This window comes from Leucoraja erinacea, chromosome 5, assembly GCF_028641065.1.
Source record: "Leucoraja erinacea ecotype New England chromosome 5, Leri_hhj_1, whole genome shotgun sequence".
NCBI lineage: Eukaryota > Metazoa > Chordata > Chondrichthyes > Rajiformes > Rajidae > Leucoraja > Leucoraja erinaceus.
In genome coordinates, this window is record NC_073381.1 from 51,842,283 (window position 1) to 51,868,185 (window position 25,903).

The following is a 25,903-nucleotide window of genomic DNA, read 5'->3' on the forward strand; positions in this document are numbered from 1 at the left end:
TAATGCCATCAATGTTGAATGTATTTTGGAATCTGCATGTGGGATAATTTGCTAAAGTATTTTTCTTGCTGTGTCCTTTTACCCAGTTGTTGGGAAATTTCCATTATATAACTGAGGAAAATTAACTTTGACATTATTGATGGTTTGGACGTCATGTACTTGTATCTCTAATTGGAATTACAAGGCTTCCTTTGAAATGGAGGATGAGTTGCATGTAACCATTTTATTGACTGGAATTTGTTGATCTCTCTGCCTGAAGGGCTGAAATACATTTTGTCTGTTAACCAGTTGCAAGTTTTGTGATGAATGTAGATGGTGGCAACCGGTAACTCTGTTTTGTTTGTAATAATACACATGGCATTGGGAAAATGATATGGAGAACAATGAGCTAATCCCTTGGCTGATTAAATAATTGAATAACCAGACTTGCTCACAGTACTCCCAATGTATTAAAGCTTATTCACTTGGCTTGGTTCACATGCAGAACTAGAAATATTTGACATACTTATTGGTCATAATTCATTCTATTTTGATCAAAATAATATCTTGTTGCGATATTTCTGTTTGCTTTGGTCGTAACCTGCAGGGTTTTCTTGATTAAATGGTATTTGTAGGTGGTTTGCAATTATTTCACGTTCTTCTTGAGATTTGAGCATAGTTGCATATCACCAAATGTCATTGATATATTGGCAGCTGTTATTAACTCATTTATTTTCTTTTAATTAGGTGTTGACATTCTGAAACTTGTGGCAGCTCAGATTGGGAGCCAGTGGAAGGACATATATCAGTTTCTTGCTAATGCTGCTGAACGGGAAGTAGCTGCTTTCTCCAATGGGTATTCGGCCGATCATGAACGAGCTTACGCAGCCTTACAGCACTGGACCATTCGAGATCCTGAAGCCAACCTGGCAAAACTCATTAGTGCTCTTCGTCGCTATAAGCGAAATGATGTGGTGGAAAACATCAGGGGTCTTATGGAGGATACCTCCCAGGTATGTACCCATTCAGAACAACTTGATGTGTATTGTACTTGACCAAGTGAAAATCAAGGGTAGTTTGGGCGAGATAAAAAGCAAGATGAAATTTCATGTGCAACTTGCTATAATTGTGGATGAAACAATGCCTGCAAAGAATATGAAGTGTTATGACACAGCAAGAGGCCATTTCACCCACTAGGGAGATCACTCGCACTAATCCCACTTGCACAGAACTGCAAATTGTAAAAATAAAAAGCATAAATAACTTTTAAGTTCAGAATATCCTCTCCGGGATCAAAATCCCAACATGTGGACAAACCGTGAATACAAACGAGTGTCTCACAGATAGGTGGGATAGATGGAGGTGGATTGTTTGGGTGATCCAGGGCTGCATGCACCTGCCAGTTGGAAATGGGACACCTTCAAGCACCTTTTCTCCCACCCACCCTCATACCCTGAGTCACAAAAATCGGGGACTGGCAGCTGTTTTTCCTGCACCCCTGCTTTGCTCTCCAGCCAGACCTCTTTCTGTGATCCCCATCCATTGTGTATTTTAAGTGGAGTTTTACAAGTGTCATTATATAGGAGTTGGATGATTTGGGAAATGTTGTTGGATGATTTGGGAAATGGATTAAATAGAATGAAATCTTTGTGGCCTCAAGCTGCAATTTGATTCATTTATATCCTTGTAGAACAATCCATTCAGTCCCATTTCTTTGCTCTTTTCCAGGAGCCCTGCAAATTGCTTTTCCTCATCTGTGATTCAAAACCCCTGATTTATTTTTGCCATCCTTGCAGACATTTAAAAAAGATATAAATATGCTGGGGGGTTTTAATGGGGGGGGGGGGGGGGGGGAAATCCATGTATTTTATCATTCCCATCCCTACCTAGTCCTGTTGCCTGTTCATTATTTTTATTTTATGATCCATAATCTTCAAACAATATCCAGTGTTAATAATCTCCCTTTAGCTGTGTACCTCCTTTGATCTTCTGCACACCAGTCATATCATCTCTTACCTGGCCTCCATTCATTTGAGGGGAACACACCAGGTTCTTCAGCCTGTCCACACTAAAATCCTTCATTCCTCAATCCATTCTAGTAAAGTTTTCTGTTTTGGACTTCCACCAATATTTACTGGAAACTCTTATCTCTACCGGAAAGGAAATCTATTATTCCTTACTGATACTCATAGATTAGATTAGATCCTTTATTTGTCATTCAGACCTTTCGGTCATTCAGACCTTTCGGTCATTCAGACCTTTCGGTCATTCAGACCTTTCGGTCTGAACGAAATGTCATTGCCTGCAGCCATACATATATTAATAAACAACAAAACACACAGTAAACACAAATTAACACCCACCACAGTGAGTTCACCAGGCACCTCCTCACTGTGATGGAGGCAAAAGTCTTAAAGTTACTGTCTCTTCCCTCCTCATTCTCTCTCTGCGCTGAGGCGATATGTTGTTACCCCATCGGGCGATTCAATCCTGTGCTGCATCATGCATTGATCGCTCTTCAAAGCCAGGCATTTTGAGGTCATTATATGTAATTAAATATTCATAACATTTTACAGTATATTGTCATGAAAAAGTACCATTAACTTGGACTTTTTCTAGTGCCATTTTAATTGTGTGGTCACCATCCATCCTCTGCCTAGTTTCAATAACGTAAAACAACATTCACAATGGGCTTACTGTTCTCTGCACAGTCATTTTGATGTTGCTATTTAAATAATTTATTTCATCGCTTCCAGACAAAAATTAAAATAATCTGTATGTGTTTGTTACCTTTTTGATGTGGAAAACAGCTCTTTCAAATCGGTATTGGGGTTGTTTGTTTTATAGGATTACGTGGCTGTTCTGTGTAGAAATGCATGTTCCAGTTTAAATTTGATTTTGTGTTGAAAAGGCTAGTGAAACCAAATGGCTTTGCACTCCAAGCCATGTGCTTCGTGGTGCCTCTTGCCAACAAAATCAGTATTCAATATCTGACATGTGGAGTTGAATCATTATGAGAAAGTTGAAGCAGTCTGTAGAGTGAAAGATTATCACTCTCATTGAAAGCTAGCACCCTCAATGTTCATACCAACAGTCTTCAAGTTCTCATTACTGTCAAAGGCATAAAATGGGCTTCCAATTTGGCTTTGTGAGCCAAAGGACTTTTTCTGATGATTCAGCAGTTGCAGAAAATGTAGTTTAAAAAAAAAAAAACTGGTGGTATTTGTCTTTAATATTTTAAGTCAATTTACAGCTTGGGAATGTGGGGATCTAAACTAGTTTGAATTATATTGGCGCTCATTGTAAATCATATACAATTCCCCTTGGTTCTAATTTTGCTTAAAAAAAAATCGGTTCATGCGCATGGTAATCCATTTTATTAGGGTCCGAGAGGCAACCTATGGCTACTAGTTTTCTCTTCCGAGGACAACATTTTGTATCCAAACTAGGAGTAGTAGTGGTCGGGAGTGTTTGAGGCACGACTTTCCTGGTCCTCATCCCTTGTCTTCCTCATCCCCTGTAGTTAATAAAACAATAATTAATATCTGTAAATGATCACTAGAATGATTGATGCAGACTTGCAATAAAACCAGAACTCGCTGACCATTTAAGATGACTAATGCAAAGGCTGCAGTCTTTTTAAAATGTTGAAATGTTTCTGTGAGGAATAATTGCTTGGAAAAGAATATCAATTTGTGTTTTTAATTATTGAGCAAAGTAAGCTTAGCCCATTTGGCCATCCACATCTGCTTCGCCATTCAATAAGTGAGGTATTACCATCGCCAGCAGTAACTCGCAACCTTGATATTGAAATAGTTCTTGAGCTGTGCCATGAATTTACTGTGACTGATCTTCGTCGGCTTCTTGCGTAGATCATTCTAAAGATTCAATCATTCTTAGTGCAGATCTAAGTATTTCAACAGGAACATTTTTAATTGTAACCCTAGGCATGAGCAGTGTCACTGTCACCCTACCAATGGCAAATAATACATGGACATCAGGCAGTGACAATCTCCAACAAGGGACAACATTTTTTTTTGAACTGCATCTGGTGGAAATCTAAAACAAAAGCGCAATGTTGCAAATAGCCAGCAGGTCGGCCATATCAGTCATCCAACTGTAATTTGAGCTTGGTGTGTTATTTTATCTTCTGAGAGTGCAAGACATGCCCAGCTTGAGCTCTTGGTCTTGTTCGCCTGCTCTGCATTTTGCAACTCTGTTGGCTGGATTTGTTTGTCTAGGTTATTTTATCTATATTTGCTCACTCCAATTGCTCCCATTCACTCATTGACCAAATAACATTGTGTAGGAAGGAACTGCAGATGCTGGTTTAAACCAAAGATGGACAGAAAGCTGGAATAACTCAGCCGGTCAGGCAGCATCTCTGGACCATAGAAACGTCACCTATTCCTTTTCTCCAGAGATGCTGCCTGACCCACTGAGTTACAACAGATTTTTGTGTCTTATCTTTGACCAAATAACCTTGCTCCAATACAAAATCTCACTGGCCAAATAACTGTGTTTACAGCATATCTCCGTGGTGACCTTGGTTTTACCTAATTGGAGACATGTCTCTCCCCATACTCACTGCAGTTTCACATGCTGCTTTTGACTCTTCTTTTGCTGACATTTCCTCTTACAACAGATCTGGTCTGATGTACTGAGTATTTCTCGCACTTACTATTTTTGTCCAACGAGTCTAATCACCTACTCGCACCATTTAGTGTCACCATTCTCTAACAGTCCATCATTCAAGTCCTTCACACAATCAGCTTCCCCTCTATCATGAAGATAGACACAAAAATGCTGTAGTAACTCTCAAGAGATGCTGTCTGTCTCGCTACTTTTTCCAGCATTTTGTGTCCATCTTTGTTTTAAGCCAGCATCTGCAGTTCCTTCCTACACACTTCTGTTCTATCACCTTCATCTAGACATCATGGAGTCGCAGAGAAGCAGCGGACGTAATCAAGGACCACAACCCCGGTCATTCTTTTCCCCTCTTCTGCCAAGTAGAAGTTACAAAAGCTAGAAAGCACATACCACAAGATTCATCAACAAGTTCTTCCTGCTGTTATCAGACTATCTTGTTGCAGCCCTGCTCTTTTTCTATCTGCAACACTACTGCACTGTGTATTTTCTCTCTTGCTCCAGTTGATGTACTCTTGTATGGTATCATATGCCTGGATATCACTTGATAACGATATGATAAAACTTTATCCATCCCCAGAGGGGAATTGGTCTGCCAACAGTCTCAACACACAACAACGAACACGAGAACTTGAAATTAAAAGTGAGAAAAGAAAAGACAAGAAGCGACTGTTGGCTGGCTGCCGTGTGCTCAGCGGCTTCACTGGAACAAATGAACAAACAAACAAATGCGGGCTTATACACTGGGCAGAGGGTTCTAAACTAGAATGCTTCCCCATACCGGGTCCCCATTGTTCTCCCATCGTCCCTCACAGTGGTTTCCCCCATGCCGGGTCCCCATTGTTCTTCACAACAGTCTCCCCACGCACATCAGCCACAGATCGCGGGTCGATCACAAGGCCCCACCGCCACCGAGGTTCCCACTGCTGCCGAGGCCCCTGCTGCCACCAATGTACCAATTCTGCCCTTAACAGATTAAATATGACCGTATTTCCCGGCAATGAAGACGCACCCCCATTTTGAGTCATTACATTTTGAAAAATGGTGGCGGCCATTTCCAGTGCAAAACACAGATAATGTGTATACCGGTGCGGTTATGTAAAATGCAGCATTCGGAATAAAATAACATTCAATTGTGCACGAAACAAAGATTACAAAAACTGTCTAGACCAGATATTTGAAATGGCAAAAATCCCCACGCGAATGCATGTTGCATCTGATTGGATTGCCGTATAGCACTGAAACGCTCCTATAGGCCAGGGGTATCAAACTCGCAGGTCACATCTGATCTGCGAAGGAGTCCGACCTGGCCACACGGTATGATTTCCCCGATGCCAGAGTGGGTATGGTCGCATTTTGCCCGTGACCTGAAATGGAGGCAAAATGAGTTTGACCCTCCTGCTATAGGCCTATGAACTAATATAAGTATTCCCTGGCAATGAAGACACCATTTTTTATCCTAAAATAAGGCCTGAAAAATTACCTGTGTCTTGGAGGCCGAAGGTTGGACTGTTCATAGTCCAGCCTTCGGCGTCCAAGATGCAGGTAATTTTTCAGGCCTTATTTTAGGGTAAAAAATAGTGTCTTCATTGCCGGGAAATACGGTACATAGATTAGAATTAGAATGCCTTCATTGTCACATTGAATAAATGCCTTTATTCAAACAAACAAAGGTTTGAACGAAATTTCGTTCCCTGCAGTCATAACAGCAAAAAAGACAAAACACACAATTAACACAGTTCCACACAAATATCCATCACAGTGAATCTCCAAACACCACCTCACTATGATGGAAGACGAAAGTTTTATTTCTTCCCTGTTCTTCTCCCGCGATTAGGCAGTCAAACTGCTGCGTCGAGGCGATCGAGGCTCTTGATGTTAAAGCCCCTGGCTGGCGATGGTTAGTCCCGCAGCCGATTAAGCCGTGCCGGGCTATGAAAAGCCCTGCGACGGGCCGATTCAAACCCTGCGATTCGGGGCGGGTGAAGTTGCTGTTGCGGGAGCTCACGAAAATCGGCCTCCTACCAGGGACCTGCGAGCTCCCGATGTTAACGTCCACAGGGCCTGCGGCCAAAGCCTCAGAAGCTCCGGTCGGGTCGCAGCGCCACCACAGCCTCCGATGTCAGCCAGCTCCGTGATGATAAGTCCGCAGGCTCCATGACTGGAGCCCTCGGGCCGATTCCAGTTGGAGGCCTCCAGCTCCACGATGTTAGGCCTCAATGAAACGGAGACAAGACAAGGAAAAGGTCGCGTCCCCGTTCAAGGATGACATGCAGAACATAAAAATAAACCATGAATGTTGAAGCAAATTGACAATTTCGCAAAAGGTCATGCTGAATGTTTTCACTTTTCGCCATGCTCTTAATGTGAACTCGATTTTTACAACTCGGCTTATGCAACTTTTTTCTCATGAACTGCCTGTATTTTTATGCTAACAGAAGTCTATTTTACTATTATAGTGACTTTTTTTAACAAACCTATTCTGTTTCCAAGCACTAGGTAGCAACAGGTGCACATTATATTTTAAATCGTAATGAGTCACTTGTTTATTTATAGGAGTGGCAAGAAAATTAACGTTGAAGAAACTGATTGGCAGCGTGGCTTGTGCAAGTCCGCTGCTGTGGCAAATCAGTAGCCATGAGCTGTGACTTTGCATAGTTTGTCTTGTTGTTATCCACAATTTAGAAATCTCTATCTTCATTCTAACTTCCACAAAATCTCAGTATTTAGTTTAGCGATATGGCGCAGAAACAGGCCCACCGAGACCGCACTGACCAGTGATCCCCACACGTTAACACTATCCTACACTCGGGACAATTTTAACATTTATACTGAGCCAATTAACGTACTAACCTGTACGTCTTTGCAGTGTGGGAGGAAACCGAAGATCTCGGAGAATATCCATGCAGGTCACAGGGAGAGCGTACAAACTCCAAACAGACAGTATCCATAGCCAGGATTGAACCCGAGTCTCTGGCGCTGTAAGGCAGCAACTCTACTTTTTGAAGTTACTGGATTTTTTTGAATTTCTGATTACTGCAGAATTTTGTTCACCTTGTTTGGTGTTGAAACTGCATCACTCGTTTCAATTTTATTTGTGTGGGTGTACTTAATTACTTAAATTCCAGGATATTGCATCACTGTCAGCACAGTATCTGTCGTTCATCCCTGAGGAGCTGCTGCCATAAATCTTGGCAACTTGCAGATACACAAACTGCAGCCACAGATGACAGGTTTTCAGAGGTTGTGGCAGTGTTGGGTGGTGGATTAGATGTGACTTGCGTTTTCCTCTAAGCCTCTTTTGTATTATTGGAGCTGTACTGATCAAAGCATGTGAGGCTAATCTGCGCCTCTTGTAGTCAAGAGGTGAGTCGCTCACATCAGGGTACCCGGCCTTTGACTTGTTGCTGTAGCTACATAACTGAAATGCCACATCCAGTGAGGCTTTTGGTCACAGGTGACTCCCAGGGTTTTCATGCAAGGTTCAGCACTGGTACCACTGTTGAACGTCGGTGTAACTTGTGGAGCGCACTCATGTTGATGTAATTTGTGGTGCTCACCAGTACAGGTCTGAATGTTATCTTGGTCTTGCTGCAGTCAACTGGATTTTTAATTGTACAATGTTTAATTCTGTTCTTCAACAATGATTGAAGGAATGTTATTAATGAAGCAATTGAAAATGAAAAAAGGTTAACCCAGGGATTAAGATGATTAACTTTCCGCAGCCACTGTCCTTTATGTAAGATCTAGTTTCAGTCTGTGGAAAGGTTTCTGTTTGGGTGTAGATTTCTGTTTTACCGAGTTTCCTTGATCCCATATTTGGCCACATAATGTCTTGATGTCAAGACCAGTCACTCATAACTCGCCCCTCCAATTGATTGTGTTGCTTGACATCATAGTCACTGTAGATTAGAATAAAAGAATGAGGTGGTGTTTGGATGTGACTTGCTTTTCCTGATGTGCCACGACCTAGGAATTTCTGGTTATTACTAGATGGGTGCCACCGTTGCTCTTTGTCACCAATGTCCCAGAAGAACAAAACTCTTAATACAAGATAGACAAAAATGCTGGAGAAACTCAGTGGGTGAGGCAGCATCTATGGAGTGAAGGAAATAGACAACGTTTCGGGTCGAGACCCTTCTTCAGAACTCTTTTAATACATGTATTTTTTCTGAACCTCCTGTGCCTCTTATCCTTGTTTGCTGATTGAGATTGGATGGATTATGTGATATTTGGCTGGGTATGTAGACACAATGCTGGAGTAACGCAGCATCTCTGGAGAGAAGGAATGGGTGACGTTTCGGGTCGAAACCCTTCTTCAGACTGAAAGTTGGATTTGGCTGGATAGGTTCCTTTTCTAGTTTTTGTGACCATGACTTGACTTAACTGGTCATTTGGCTCCATTAGAACATTGTGTTCAGAGGTGTATGTACTTCCGGCGCATGCATTATTAATTTCAGGTGGATTTTGTATGGCTCAATCTCGTTTATTCAGTGAGCTCATCAGTTTCTTAATATGCTGAGTGATCGGTTGACGAGATGGGCTCGTATAATGCTGCCATGCTCTGAAGAATGTTAGCATGATTTATTCACTCAGCACTTCTTGTTGTTAAAAAATTGTTAAAAAATCACTGACTCGTCTTTTTGTACTTGTGGTGTTGGGCTAATGAATAATTTTAGTCAATTTAAAAAGCTTGAATTCCAGTGGATCTGGAATATTTTCTTATGCCCTAGCCTGCTCTTGAAGGATGGCAACCAGGTGTTAGGTGAGGATTGTCACTGCACTGCCTCACATGTATTGCTTTTTAATGTGCTTGAGTTCCTTATTTGTGTCAATGTATAAAATTCACGAGGTGAATATGTGAAAATTGTTTTACCGAAATAATTAGTGTTTCTAAGCCTGGAATTCCTGACCTGTGGTAGGAAATTGTCTTGAACTATTTATTTGGGAGTGCTCTGTTGTAATTATTTGTGACAAGGACACGATGCAACTCTCATTTAAGAACACTTTTTGAAAGTTCCTAAGCCAGGAAACAAAACCAATTGCATATTGCTCTGATTAAATTAAATTGCATTAGCAGCATTGAATGAAAAACATTTTGGCATGCTTTCATCATTGGTTTATATTTAAATATTGGGTAAAATTTCAGTGCAGAAGCCAAAGACTGGTTCACTGCCCTTACCTAAGCAAATATTATTGCATTTGCCAGGGTCACCAGTTTATTTATTAATGTTTGATTTGGTCCTATGTAAAGTAATATTGGGAAATTGGTGACAGTGGTGTCATTCATGATATGGGGATTTATTATCTTGATGTAATTTTAAGTTTTCGATATTAAGGAAAATGGATAGGGTGTGTAGGAAAGAACTGCAGATGCTGGTTTAAATTGAAGATAGACACAAAATGCTGGAGTAACTCAGTGGGACGGGCAGCATCTCTGGAGAGAAATGGGTGATGTTTCGGGTCGAAGCCCTTTAGACCAAAGATACCTTTAGACTGATGTCAGGGTAGTGGGCGGGACAGAGATCATATGTAGTCAGAGACAGTAAAACTGGTGGGAGAACTGTGAAGGGGGAGGGGATCAAGAGAGAGAGAGAGAGGGAAACCAAGGGCTATTTGACGTTAGAGAAGTCAATGTTCACTTCGCTGGGGTGCAAGCTACCCAAGCAAAATATGAAGGTAGGGTGCTGTTCCTTCAATTTGCAATGGGCCTCACTCTGACAATGGAGGAGGCCCAGGACAAAGGTCAGATTGGGAATGGGAGGCGGAGTTAAAGTGCTGAGCAACCGGGAGATCTGGTAGGTTAAGGCGGACTGAGCGGAGGTGTTCAACAAAACGATGACCGAGCCTGCGCTTGGTCTCGCTGATGTACGGAAGTTGACACCTGGACCAGTGGATACATTAGATGAGGTTGGAGGAGGTGCAAGTGAACCTCTGCCTCGCCTGAAAAGACTGCCGGGGTCCTTGGATGGAGTCGAGGGGGGAGGTGAAGAGACGGGTGTTGCATCTCCTGTGTTTGCAGTGGAAAGTACCTGGGGAGGGGGTGGTTTGGGTGGGAAGGGACGAGTTGACCAGGGAGTTGCGGAGGGAACGGTCTCTGCAGAAAGCAGAAAGGGATGGAGATGGGAAGATGTGGCCAGTAGTGGGAACCCGTTGGAGGTGGTGTTGGAGGATTATATGCTGTATGTGATGGCTGATGGAGTGGAAGGTGAGGACAAGGGGGACTCTGGGAATGGGGGGTTTCGAGGATACCTTAGTGAGAGCCTCATCTATAATGGAAATGGGGAACCCCCATTTCCTGAAGAATGAGGACATCTCCGATTATCAGAGTAGAAGAAAACCTCATCCTGGGCGCAGATGCGGCGTAGACGGAGGAATTGGGAGATGGGGATAGAGTCTTTACAGGAAGCAGGATGGGAAGAAGTGTTGTCTAGATAGCTATTGGAATCAGTAGGTTTGTAGTCGATGTCTGCCAATAGTCTGTCTCCTGTGATGGAAGTGGTGCGATCCAGAAACGGTATAGAGCTGTTGGAGATGGTCCAAGTGAATTTCAGTGCAGGATGGTAATTAGTTGTGATGTTGATGAAGTCAGTGAGTTCAGCATGGGTGCAGGAGGCAGCACTAATGCAGTCAATGTAGCAGAGGTAGAGTTCGGGGATAGGGCCAGTGTATGCTTGGATCAGTGATTATTCGATGTATCCTACAAAGAGGCAGGCACAGCTGGGGCCCATGCGAGTGCCCATAGCTACACCTTGGATTTGGAGGAAGTCGGAGGAGTCGAAGGAGACGTTGTTATGGGTCAGGACCAGTTCTGTAAGGTGGAGGTGAGTATTAGTAGACGGGAATTGGCTGGTTCTGCGATCGAGAAAGAAACTGAGGGCTTTAAGACCCTCCTGGTGGGGGATGGAGGTGTAGACTGACTGGGCATTCTGGAAAACAGAAGATGGAAGCAGCTGGATGATCAGCCATGATCATATTGAATGGCGGTGCAGGCTTGAAGGGCCGAATGGCCTACTCCTGCACCTATTTTCTATGTAATTAAGGCTTGCTATTGAAACTCCCTGTGCTAGCTTTTTCCTTGTTATCCTTTATCTCTAAAAAAAAATACCTTCCAGATGTTGCCCCAAACCTGAATGTTGTCCAGGTCATGCAAGTGGTTGTAGGTTGTTTTATTCTGAGAAGAGTTGCAAATTAAACTTAACACTGGAATAGTTAGCAAGGAGCCCTACTTTAGAGCGCCCATAATCAAAAGCATTATTGAACTTCATATGCCTGCCTAGGAACCCTTGTTACTACATACTGGGACCTTGGAAATTGTTGTCTTCAACCATAAATTATATGTTATTTGCATCATGAATTAGTCAGTTTATTGTAAGGTTGTCTGTAGTGTATGGTGAATAAATATGCTCAAAGCTATTTGTTCGTATAGTAGGTAAACACTAGTGTCAAATGGGTTGGGATGGATGTACAGTTTCCATGATGCAATTTTTGTTTTTGATAATATAGGAAAACATATTTATGTAATCTCTGGTGCTGATGTAGTTCAGGTACCCTTGGGTGTTTCTCTTGTTATATTTTCTAGTAAGAGTCCCTGGATAATATCTTTGGGTGTGAATATCTAGCATGACTGATGCTTTTGATTCAATATGTAATTGTTAGCCTGCTTTTAAGAACAGTAGATGTACTGGAATGGGTGCTGCTGGTGCTGATGTGTACATCACCAACAGCATGAGTCACTGTATTGAGGAAATGGAGGAAGGGGAAGCTATTTTAGTTTAGTATTGAGATATAGGCTGGAAATAAGGCCTTCGGCCCACTGCCTGCATACATGCAGATACTGGGTTTGCAATGAAATGCTGGAATAACAGTGAGTTGGGCAGCAGATCTGGAGAGTATGGATTGGTAAAGTTTCAGGTCTGGTCCCTTCAAACTGATTGTAATGGGAGGGGGTGGAATGTTGAAAGAGAGGAGGGGAAGCAGGACAAAGCCTGGCAAGTGATAGTTTTTTAATATATGCTAGACTAAGTGGGACCCGTTAGGTCCCAGCATCACATGGGAGGGCTGGTCACCAACGCAATATTCCACCTCTCCACCAATTCCAATATTACTCGCCAGTGGGGGGGGGCTGTCTGTTGCGCTAGTATGGGTGTTGCGAGCCGAAGGTACTGGTTTCCAGAGGGCTAGTATAGACATTGTGGGCCAAATGGATTCTTGGGCTGGCATCCAACTGTTGCAATGATTTTAAAAGCCAAGTCAAGGCAAACAATTGGGCTGCAGCCACCTGACAACCAAAATTCATTTTGTGAACACAAACTTTAAAAAAAGCAAGGCAAACAATTGGGCAGCAGCCACTTTACAGCCACATCACAAGGGGACTCACCGTGGAGTAGACGTGTGTTCAGTGTTATTCGCAGCTCAGAGAGCCGTGACCCTCTCGCTTCCTGGGTCTGGCAGAGACTGAGTGAGGGACTACACTTCCAGGTTTTATAGTCCCTCCCCCCTACCGCCAGCAGGGGCAGCAGAGAGAATGGCAAATTAAAAAAAAAAAAACATGTCTCTCTGATTTTTCATCGATGGGAAAAATCCTAAGGTCCCGGAAGGCGGAGGGGGGCTCTGAGTGAGGTGGCCAAAAATGACGACTGTAGGTGGCGGCATTCTCTCGGAAATCGCAGCACAGTGGGCCAAAAGCAGTCAAGATCAGACTTTTAGTAATATAGATATATTGGTGAAACTAAGCATAGACTTGGTGACCAATGAACACGTGCTTGGTCCGCCAAGGCCAATTGTAACTCCTGAAGACATACAAAGCTGGAGCAACTCAGCAGGTCAGGCGGCATCTCTGGGGGGAAAAAAGGAATAGGTGACATTTCGGGAAGAGACCTTTCAGACCTGTTGGCTGACTATTTTAACTTAAGGGCCTGTCACACTTGGTCATCATTTGCGCGTCACACAGATGGCGCGCTAAGATTTTGTACATTCCAAATCCTGGGGCGCCGCGCGCGACCGCGCGTCACTACCTACATCACCAAGCACCATGCGCGTATCATGACGCGTAAATGATGTTGCGTAATTTACACGCAAATAACGCCCAAGTGGGACAGGCCCTTTAACTTCCCATTCCCTACTGAACCTTCTGTTCCATCTCCATTGCCAGAGAACTGGATGAACGACACCTCGTAACACGGGTATCTTAGAACCCAATGGTATGAATGTCGAATTCTCCAATTTTTGGTAACTTACCTCGAGCTTCCCTTTCTTCTCCCATCCTCTTCTGTTTGGACCCCCCCCCCCCCGCTTTCCCTTCCCTATGCCCCACCGGTATACGCACTCGTTTTTCCCTTCACTTTCACCTACCTATCCATTTTCTTTGGAGGTGCTTCGTTAGGCTGAGTTACTCCAGCACTGTGTTTAAGAGTAAATGTCCTCACTATTCAGGGAACGGGGGTTCCCCTCCTCCACCATAAATGAGGCTTGCACCAGGGTCTCTTCCATACCCCGCAACACTGCTCTCTCTCCCCATCCCCGCTCTCGCAACAAGGGCCGAGTCCCCCTAGTCCTCACCTTTCACCCCACCAGCCGTCACATACAAAAAGTAATCCTCCGTCAGTTTCGCCACCTCCAACGTGACCCCACAACTCGCCACATCTTCCCATCTCCCCCCATATCTGCCTTCCGCAAAGACCGCTCCCTCCATAACTCCCTTGTCAATTCTTCCCTTCCCTCTCGGTCCACCCCCTCCCCGGGCACTTTCCCTTGCAACCGCAAGAGATGCAACACTTGTCCCTTTACCTCCCCCCTCGACTCCGTTCAAGGACCCAAGCAATCGTTCCAGGTGCGACAGAGGTTTACCTGCATCTCTTCCAACCTCATCTATTGCGTCCGCTGCTCTAGATGTCAGCAGATCTATATCGGTGAGACCAAGCGGAGGTTGGGCGATCGTTTCGCCGAACACCTCCGCTCGGTCCGCAATAACCAAGCTGACCTCCCGGTGGCTCAGCACTTCAACTCCCCCTCCCACTCCGCCTCCGACCTCTCTGTCCTGGGTCTCCTCCATGGCCACAGCGAGCAGCACCGGAAATTGGAGGAACAGCACCTCATATTCCGTTTGGGGAGTCTGCACCCCGGGGGCATGAACATCGAATTCTCCCAATTTTGTTAGTCCTTGCTGTCTCCTCCCCTTCCTTAGCCCCCCTGCTGTCTCCTCCCATCCACCAGCCTTCTGGCTACTCCTCCTTTTCCCTTTCTTGTCCCCACCCACTCCCGCCCCCGATCAGTCTGAAGAAGGGTTTCGGCCCGAAACGTTGCCTATCTCCTTCGCTCCATAGATGCTGCTGCACCCGCTGAGTTTCTCCAGCTTTTTTGTGTAACCTACTCCAGCACTGTGTCTTTTTCAATTTATTTGTACGACCAATCCAGTTAATTGATCCTTCTGTGTTCTGTCATTTTGTGGAAGTAATGACTTGAGCATTAAATATTGCCTTTGATGAAAGAAGACGCTTGCATTGGTCAACAGTGGGCATGCAGAATATTTGGAGACAGCAGATTGCTTTTGGCAGCCAACTCGTAATTATGAGAATGAAACAGAAGTGCCTATGAGTGCTTTCACAGAACACTAAGAATAAACTGGAACTGTACAGTTTAAAACAAATTAACCTGGAGAAGTACAATAATATACCCATTTTCCAAGCTGCCTATTTCCCAGAATGAAATTCAACACCTCAATTCAGTGGGATTTTTGTTCATGCTTGCATTTTTTTTTTCTACCTACTTAACTCTCCAAATAGCAGCATCAACAGCAATGGCCACTGTTTTTCCAACCCCTCTGGTCAGGAAGTAGACATTTTGTTTCAGTGCTTGTTTACTTTTACTGACCATGATTCTCCTGAAATAATTTATTTGAAGCTCGAATGCTCAATCTGCACTTTATGTCAAGCTGCTGCATGGCATCCTGCAGCCTCTACACAACACATTACTTGTACTTGGGACTTAGCATTCCCCCATATCTTATTTTAATGACATTTCAACACTTTCAGTTGACTTTCTGTGAGGATTTGTCACTCTCCTCCCTGATGCCGTGGGGATCACAGCCTTTTGGCAAATGAATAACCAAATGGAAGAGGCGTGGAAGAATTATCACGGTACTTCACGTTTACCTCGGCCGTTGCTCTTAGTTTAGCCCTCCTTTCCCCCCTTACACTGAGGGGAATTGTTTATGTAGATGTTGGCTCAGCCTTGCCAAAATAGATCTTGCTGATCTCAAATCCTAATTAATTCTGTCCTTGTGTTTGGTTTGCATTTTTGAAGTCAAGTTAAAAATCATTCTTGGTTTCGTAACACAGGAATCAATTTTATTTTCTATTGTTGATCCGTACCACAAATCTCGTAATTTGCCGGTTAATTACGCATTTCGGGGAAATCTCAAATGTGGAGAGAGACATAGATTGTATACTTCAGGGGACCTCAGTTTCTCACCATAGTCTGTTCCTTCAATGTGTACTGACTGAGTCATCCATGCATGAAGAATGAGCTTCCATGTGCTCTGTTCGAGCCCCACTGAGCACTCTCAAAGCCTGACATTCCACCTTGTGCTAATAAAGTAGCTTTATTCCTGAATATCTGGAGAAGTGCTGCTTCCCCAGCACTTGTTCTGTGTTGATGGCTGGCTGCTGAAGTTGGAATGGAGATATCTTGCAACAGTGCTGAAACTGGCTTGGCATATTATTACACAGAAACCCAACACTAGTTTAGTTTAGAGATGCAGCATGGGAACAGCCCCCTCAGCCCACCGAGTCCAAGTCGACCAGCGATCATTTGTACGCTAGTTCTATCACACACACGAGAGACAATTTACAGAAGCCAATAAATCAACAAACCTACACGTTTTTGGAATGTGAAATGAAACTAGAGCACCTGGAGAAGACCCATGCAGTCAGAAGGAGAACATGCAAACTCAACCAGCACTAGTGGTCGGGATTTAACCTGGCGCTTGGCACTGTATGGCCGCAACTCTACCGCTTTGCCACTGTTTTGGGAACCTCTCAATTGAAGATCACTGTTTAACACAGTTTAAGGATAAGGGGGAAATCTTTTAGGACCGAGATGAGGAAAACATTTTTCACACAGAGAGTGGTGAATCTCTGGAATTCTCTGCCACAGAAGGTAGTTGAGGCCAGTTCATTGGCTATATTTAAGAGGGAGTTAGATGTGGCCCTTGTGGCTAAAGGGATTAGTGGGTATGGAGAGAAGGCAGGTACAGGATACCGAGTTGGATGATCAGCCATGATCATATTGAATGGCGGTGCAGGCTCAAAGGGCCGAATGGCCTACTCCTGCACCTATTTTTCTATGTTTCTATGTTTATGGAATATTTTTAAAAATAAAATAAAATAGTGGAGAAACTTTTATCATTTAAACATAGTAAAGGAATTTCTAGCATAGTTTAGTCAATTGATGATTTGGTTTTATTGAAGTAGCTGTTTTTGCTTGAGGCATTTGTTAGCAGATAACAGATCTATGGTTCCACTCCAGATGAACGATAGCTATTTTGTTTGTGAGTTTTGTCATGTAATTCAACATATTGTCTTCCTTAACTTCAAATATTTATTCTTGTAGAATTTGCAATATCTAATCTCTTGAGTGCCTTAAACATTTTCATACTTTTGCTCGGGTCTGTTCATCGGAACGTCTCTTCTAACCTACCCACTAAAGTGCTAAGTTTAAATTGATAATTTGCATCTTTGACATTTTGGTCTTTTCCTGTGCAAGTCCTTGTACAAGCATCCTATTATCTTGTAATTTGGTGGAGCAGACATCAAAAAGCATCTTCTATCTATTAGTAGTGTTTCTGCAAGTGTGGTATTTTTCAGCTTATATGCTTCAAATTGTGAAATGTGTGAATGAATGAAGCTGGGCATATGGTATCAAAGTGAGCAGAGAAAAAGCTCCATTTATCTGAACAGCTATTGAGAAGTATACGGAGAGAGAGTGGCTGAGAGTTTATTGAAAGAGAATAGGCTTGGCTGAGAAAAGGTAGGGTTTTTTAACAAGTGAAAGTTTGTTGCTCTCTAAAAAATACAATCGATAAATACCTGACTGAGTTTTCAGTTCCAAGCAAGTTGGCTTGCAGTAATGCATTTATCCTGGTGTTAAATGAACGCACACAACTGAAGCTGGATACTTCTAGTTGCTTTTGGAGTGGTTAATTTGATTATGAGTGGAACTTCCTCATTTTATGTATTTTGATGGTAAAGCAAAAATGATCCCATTGTGTGGGGGCAAAGCCATGCATCATAAGCAACACATATCTTGGATTTCTGCATTAACTGTGGATCTTTCTCTCCTTGCCAGAGGCCACAGTTTTATTTGTGCCATTTATACCGGTCAGTGTCATTAGCCTTGATGTTTTTATTCCATTACGGATATAATATAAAGGAAGTTCTGCATGGGCCGTTTTAACGTCTCCTTAGAGCTGATATACAGATAAACTTACTGGTATCGGACACGTATATATAAGCTGGAAGAAACAAGACATTGGCCAAAGCTTTTAGCTGAAGGATAAATTCATAATGTAGTGGCCTGTGGCAGTATAACCAATATAACTTTTCAGTGGAGCCACTTTGCTTAAGCTTTCATGATACGGTGTTGTGCGTGAGAACTTTCATCCATAAAATTCAGATTTGAAGATGGCATTTCCAGAGCCTCTGAAGTCGATTATCCAATTTAAATGGTTTTAAGCAGTTGCGTAAATGCGCTGCTTTCAATTTCCTGCTGATGCCTGAACCATGTGGCTTAATTTGTACTGTAAACAGAAGCCTTGTGTTTAGACTAATTCAAGTCTGGCCCGGTGCTCTAAACCTGCCATTGGCCTCCATCTATTTTTGCTGGTTGCAAAAGGGAAAAGGGAAATATTATAAGAAATTATCTTGTATTTACCCAATCACTCATTTCCAGCTGGTATTTCTACCAAGAAGTTATCCCCTGTAAGTATACATTTACATTTGTATTTGCAAACTGTCTTTTTGAATTTACCAGAAATTAAAAGATCAAATGTACCTTTTTTTAAATGTCATTTTAAACCCATTTATTTCTGCTTTGCTGTTAGAATAATTCTGGACACTTGCTGCTCTTGGGACTAATACTAGCTTGACAGCACATGTTGGTAGAAAAACGAATTCTGCCCTCCAGTTTGAATTGTAGATTAACTGAGATGTAGGACCATTGTTTCATCTCCAGCAATGCAAGGGAAGGCTAAGTGTCAAATTATGATGTCAATGCAGAATGGAACACTGCTTCCTCCTAAAATCATTCAGCGTTTCTAGCATTATTTTCTGTTATGGCATATGTGCCAATGAGAAAGTCCTAAAATATTACCTTTTTGCATTTTTTTAAATCCTCCTTGGGACTTCATATGTTCCCTGACTGCCAGTTGTCAAAACGTAGGCAGACAAATTATTGCTAGGCTGTTATGGAACGGTCCACATATGATGTCGACACATCATTTTGACTCTGGCCAATATTTAGCCACCCCTTCCAACTCTGATTTGTCTCGACTTCTCTTCGACTCAATCTCTTATTGGTGCACTTTCTGTTTGTATAATCTTTTGTGTGCATGTTCAGCTTCTGCCTCAACTGTTTCCTACATTATCACCTTTTCTTTTGATTCCTTAAATGTGTTGAAATCTATCAGTCACTGTACTGAATGACTTGGTCTGTGGAGCCCTCTGGGATAGAGAATTGTAAAGATTTGCCACACCCTGCAAGGACATTTTCTCCTCATTAGTCTTGTGAAGAAGTGATAATGTGTTCTAGGGTGTATTCTGAAAGTATTATATCACCTCATTAAACAGTATCATTGTCCATTATGAGTAATTCTTTTGCAGAGAAACTGTTCATAAACATGCAGTTTTGAATTATGTTGACTCGTATTTGGTTCAGGATAATTATGAAAAATAACATCCTCTTCAGGAACTATGTTGAGAACCAAGTTTAAGATTAATTTGCGAGAACACTTTCCCCCACCCTTAATTTCTCCATTTCCACCTCATCTGTTCCCAAGGTCATTCGAGATATAGTATTTCTTTGGTAACAGTGGTTTCCTCCCCCATATGAGCCTGTCCCACTTACGCAACATTTTAGACGACTACAAGTGACTATGAGGTCACCACATTTTGCTGAAGGTTGCCGGGGTGTCGCCTGCATGGTTACGAGTAGTTCCCGCATTCTCGTAATTAGTTGCCATGGAGAGTAGCGAGATTTCTTATAGAAACATAGAAAATAGGTGCAGGAGTAGGCCATTTGGCCCTTCGAGCCTGCATCGCCATTCAATATGATCATGGCTGATCATCCAACTCAGTATCCTGTACCTGCCTTCTCTCCATACCCCCTGATACCTTTAGCCACAAGGGCCACATCTAACTCCCTTTTAAATATAGCCAATGAACTGGCCTCAACTACCTTCTGTGGCAGAGAATTCCAGAGATTCACCACTCTCTGTGTGAAAAATGTTTTTCTCATCTCGGTCCTAAAAGATTTCCCCCTTATCCTTAAACTGTGACCCCTTGTTCTGGACGTCCCCAACATCGGGAACAATCTTCCTGCATCTAGCCTGTCCAACCCCTTAAGAATTTTGTAAGTTTCTATAAGATCCCCCCCTCAATCTTCTAAATTCTAGCGAGTACAAGCCGAGTCTATCCAGTCTTTCTTCATATGAAAGTCCTGACATCCCAGGAATAAGTCTGGTGAACCTTCTCTGTACTCCCTCTATGGCAAGAATGTCTTTCCTCAGATTAAGAGACCAAAACTGTACGCAATACTCCAGGTGTGGTCTCACAAAGACCCTGTACAACTGCAGTAGAACCTCCCTGCTCCTATGCTCAAATCCTTTTGCTACGAATGCTAACATACCATTCGCTTTCTTCACTGCCTGCTGCACCTGCATGCCTACTTTCAATGACTGGTGTACCATGACACCCAGGTCTCGTTGCATCTCCCCTGTTCCTAATCGGCCACCATTCGGATAATTATCTACTTTCCTGTTTTTGCCACCAAAGTGGATAACCTCACATTTATCCACATTATACTGCATCTGCCATGCATTTGCCCACTCACCCAGCCTATCCAAGTCACCTTGCAGCCTCCTAGCATCCTCCCCACAATTAACACTGTCCCCCAGCTTAGTGTCATCCGCAAACTTGGAGATGTTGCATTCAATTCCCTCGTCCAAATCATTAATATATATTGTCCCATAACTGAGCCTTGCGGTACCCCACTAGTCACTGCCTGCCATTGTGAAAAGCACCCGTTTACTCCTACTCTTTGCTTCCTGTCCACCAGCCAGTTCTCTATCCACATCAATACTGAACCCCCAATACCGTGTGCATTAAGTTTGTATACCAATCTCTTATGTGGGACCTTGTCGTGAACGCCTTCTGAAAGTCCAGATACACCACATCCACTGGTTCTCCCTTATCCACTCTACTAGTTACATCCTCGAAAAATTCTATAAGATTCGTCAGACATGATTTACCTTTCATAAATCCATGCTGACTTTGTCCAATGATTTCACCATTTTCCAAATGTGCTGCTATCCCATCTTTAATAACTGATTCTAGCAGTTTCCCCACTACCGATGTTAGACTAACTGGTCTGTAATTCCCTGTTTTCTCTCTCCCTCCCTTTTTAAAAAGTGGGGTTACATTAGCTACCCTCCAGTCCTCAGGAACTACTCCAGAATCTAAAGAGTTTTGAAAAATTATCACTAATGCATCCACTATTTTTGGGGCTACTTCCTTAATGTCTTAGGTGCAGTGGTAGTGGGTCGCAGGAGGTTGAAGGTTCTCGTAGGTTGTCGCCGGTGCTGACCGGTGTATTTCATTGGCTCATTGGGAGACAAAAAACCATAAACAGTAGTTTTCTGAACCAAGGATAATCGACCGTTAATGTTAATGTCTGCCAAGCTTCACAGCCGTGTATCTCTGGCTTCTTAAAAGTTGTCTCCACTCCTTCTCCCCACCCCTTCTCCCCCCTCTCTGAAAGGACTTAAATGACCCTTCCCGTACACTGTGCTTTCACCATATTAATTACAGCGCCAACCTTCCTGTTCACCCTGGTGTGTGTCTGTATCACATTGGCTTTGCACCGTGTGAATCTCACTCAGACAGCGTTCCCCCTCTAGCCCTGTCCCCCACCTGCGTAACTGGCTGGTGAAGGAAGCTATTTATGTGAGTTCCACTCTGACAGTCGCTGTTCCAGTTGGTTTTTCAGTGACCTTAACAGTCGCCGGCAGTCGCCTGAAAAATCGCCTGTGAGAAGGGCCCATTGCTGTCATAGATGGATCCCTCACCCACGTCTCCTCTGTGCCCCATAGCTCTGCTCTTGCTCCCCCTCCCCAGATTGAACAAGGACAGCGTTCCCCTGTGTCTCACTTTGCCCAGCAGCCTATCCGCATCCAACATGTCATCCTTTGACATTTCCGTCACCTCCACCATGATCCCACCACCAATCACAGCTTCCCATCCCCACCCTTTTACACCTCCTGCTCCCTCCGCAACTCCTTGGCTCAGTCATCTCTTTTCACTCGTACTATCCCCTCTGCAGGTAATTTCCCTGGTAAGCGAAGGAGATATAACACCTATCCTTGTACCCCCATCTAAGGATCCCAGTAGTCCTTCCACATAAGACAGGTTCACATGCACCTCATCTACTGTGTCCGCTATACCTGATGGTTCCTCCCATACTTTGGTGAGCATGCGTAGACTCAGCTAATGTTTCGCTGAACGCTTGCGATCAATCTGCCAAGGGTCACTGGATCTGCTGGTTGTTACCCATTTTGACCCTTCTCTCATTCGCACACTAACCTTTCTGTCTTGGGCCCATCCACTGCCAGAGTGAGGCCACATGCAAAGTGGAGGAACTACACCTCATTCTGCATGGGTAGTTTATAACCCAATAATATGAGCATTGAATTTTCCATTTTAGGTAATCCCCTCCCTTTTCTCCTCTCTCCCCTGAGTCTCACCGGCAATTGTGTCTAATTCTCTCCTCCTTCACAATTTGCAACTCTTCAATCCATATGTCTCGCACCTTGTCTTCTCATCACTAACCTTTATCCATCCATCTGCCTGTCATAACCTTCTATCACCTCTTTTAACCCCTTATTTTATTTGAAGAAGGGCCCCGACACGAAACATCACCTTATGATGTTCTCCAGTGATGTTACCCGAGAGTTACTCCAGCACTTTACTTGATTAGAACACAGATTCTTAGGTTAGTTGAGGAACATAGAGTTTGGAAACTGGAACTTTGGCCCATTGAGTCCCTGCTAAGCAATTACCCATACATCAGTTCTATGTTACCCAACTTTCGCAAACTACGCACTAGGGACAATTTACAGAAGCCAATCAACCTACAAACCTGCATGCTTTTGAAATGTAGAGGAAACCGGACCACCTGGAGAAAACCGATAAAACGGGATAGCACCCATAGTCTGGATTGATCCTAGGTCTCTGGTGCTGTAAGGCAGCATCTCTATCGCTGCGGCACTCTGCTGCCACGAATGGGGTGAATGTGGATTAAACAATTTTGTCAGTTTGCTGGAGATATTGGCGACTTCCAGTTAGGTTCCAGTTACAATTACTTTCAGTTAAATGGTGCTAAATAGTTCTGTTTTTTCCTTGCATCCCAAGCTGTTTTAAATTTGCAGATTTGAATGACATTCACATACTTGCTTTCTTGGGCAAATAATGCCACTCTGCTGCGGGCTGGAAGTGTTTGAATTTAATTCAAGAGGCAAAGAATTGTCCACCAAACACAAGTTGTGCACGCATTACAGACAAAATGAAGACTCTGTTTTATTTTGAATCAAGTGTATTTGATGTAACATTGATGTGCAGTTATCTAGCTCATGAGACGTACTGCATTTAGTTATGCATCACTGTTGCAATAACTGTGTTCTATTATCTGCCATACAAAATTGGCCACTCGTGCAGAAACCACCTAAGACAATTTGAACAGCAACGTTCATTTTTCATATTTTCCCTTTAATTGCATCATGAAACAAGGATTGACAAAATGTTGGAGTCACTCACCAGGTTAGGAAACATTGCTGGAGATCATGGATAAGTGACATTTTGGGTCTGACCCTTTTCAGACTTATTGCAGTCCCTCTTTAACCACTAAGTTCATTCATCCCTTCCCACCCAAACTACCCCCTCCAAGGTACTTTCCCCTGAAATTGCAGGTGATGTAACACCTGTCCTTGTACCTTCTCCCTCTACGTCATCTAGGGACACCAACAGACCTTCCAGGTGAGAGGTTTTTCATGCATTACCTTTATCCTCATCTAGTATTCGTGATGTGGCTCCTGGACATTGGCAAGATAAAGTGTAGGCTCAGCGACCATTTTGCTGAACACTTGTGCTCCGTCTGCCACGGTCTACTAGATCTCCCAGTTGCTAACCACTTTAACGCCCCTTCCCATTCTCACACTGACCTTTCTGTCCTGGGCTGCCTCCATTGCCAGAGCGAGGCCGCACACAAATTGGAGGAACAGCACCACATATTTTGCTTGGGTAACTTACAACCCAGCTGTGTGAACATTCAGTTCTCTAATTTTAAATAACTTCTATAAACACTTCCCTATCCCTCTCCTCTGTCCACTTTCAGTCTGTTAACCAGTTCCATAATTTGCAATAATGTATACCTCTTGAGTTCAGTCTTTAGCTAACAATATTATCTTCCATACAAAATTGGCCCCTCATGCAGAAACCACCTAAGATAATTTTAACAGCAACGTTCATTTTTCATATTTTCCCTTTAATTGCATCATGAAACCTGCCTGACATGTTGAGTTACTCCAACATTGTGTCTATCTTTGGTATAAACTAGCAACTGAAGTTGATTTTTATTACACATTGAAACTATGGTTATTTGTTGGAGGCAGGGCTGTGGAGTCGATACCCAAAACACCCAACTCTGACTCATCCTCCGGCCCCCTAGGTATAATAATTCTAAATCTGCTATGATGATATTACACAAGATGGCATTTCATAAGAACCACATGAATCATCAGGCTTCCTTTTAAACCCATGTCCTTAAAGTTTTGTGTCTAATGGTTGTTCTTGGGGGAATAAAACATTATTCATTTTGCTAAAAGAAAAAAAATACAGAAAGGACTATGACAAAATTAAAATTCCATTGAATTAAATAAAAATTATGAAGGCATTACTCCAAAATGTATTAAACTAAGGCCACAGGTATGAGCTAAATTATGACAAAAGTTTTGTGCAATAGAAATTAAAAGTAAATGCCTAGGTAGTTAAGTTTGCTACAAAAGTACATAGCTAAAAATTATTAATAACTTGTCCTTAAACAGTATTGCTTCTGCAAGATCCTCTTTCATTGAAGCCCTTAAATCTGATTTAATTATTTTCAGTGCCGGAAAGAGTCTCTCCACGCTGACCTGAGTGGGTGGTATGGCTATTAATATCACAGATGCAAATTTGACTATTTCTGGATAAGCAGGGATGACAGGGAATTATAGACCAGCTAGCCGACATTGGTGGTGGGTAAGGTGCTGATAAGATTTAATAAGATTATTAAAGAAGTAATAACGGTGCATTTGGATAGCAGAAAAAGGATTGGTCCAAGTCAGTATGGATTTATGAAGGGGAAATCCTGCTCGACTGATCTTCTGGAATTTTTTGAGGATGTGACAAGTAAAATGGATGAAAGAGCCAGTGGATGTCATTTATCTGGACTTTCAGAAAGCCTTTGATAAGGTCCCACACAGGAGATTAGTGGGCAAAATTAGAGCACATGGTATTGAGGGTAGGTTATTGACGGATAAAGAATTGGTTGGCAGACAGGAAACAGAGTAGGAATAAAAGGGTCCCTGTCAGAATGGCAGGCAGTGGCGAGTGTAGTGATTATAAAAGGACTGGACAAGCTGGAGGCAAGAAAAATGTTCCCAGTGTTGGGGGGTCCAGAACCAGGAGCCATGGTCTAAGAATAAATGGGAGGCCATTTAAAACCATTTCACCCAGAGAGTTGTGAATTTGTGAGATTCTCTGCCACAGAAGGCAGTGGAGGCCAATTTACTGGATGCATTTGTAAGAGATTTAGATAGACCTCGTGAGGTTAGCGGAATCAAGGAGTATAGGGGGAAGGCAGACACGGGTTACTGATTGTGGATGATCAGCCATGATCACAATGAATGGCACTGCTGGCTCAAAGGGCCAAAAATGGCCTCCTCCTGCACCTATTTTCTATGTTGCTATGC

The 25,903-nt window shown here is 43.0% G+C and overlaps 1 protein-coding gene across 1 annotated transcript in view; it reads left to right on the forward strand.

Moving 5' to 3' along the window:
• tnfrsf21 (tumor necrosis factor receptor superfamily, member 21) overlaps window positions 1-25,903 on the forward strand; it is a 51,986-nt gene that overhangs the window by 16,873 nt on the left and 9,210 nt on the right. Inside the window, exon 4 of the mRNA XM_055635596.1 lies at window positions 727-992. Coding sequence (XP_055491571.1) covers window positions 727-992 — 266 coding nt within the window. The remainder of the gene's footprint in view (window positions 1-726; window positions 993-25,903) is intronic.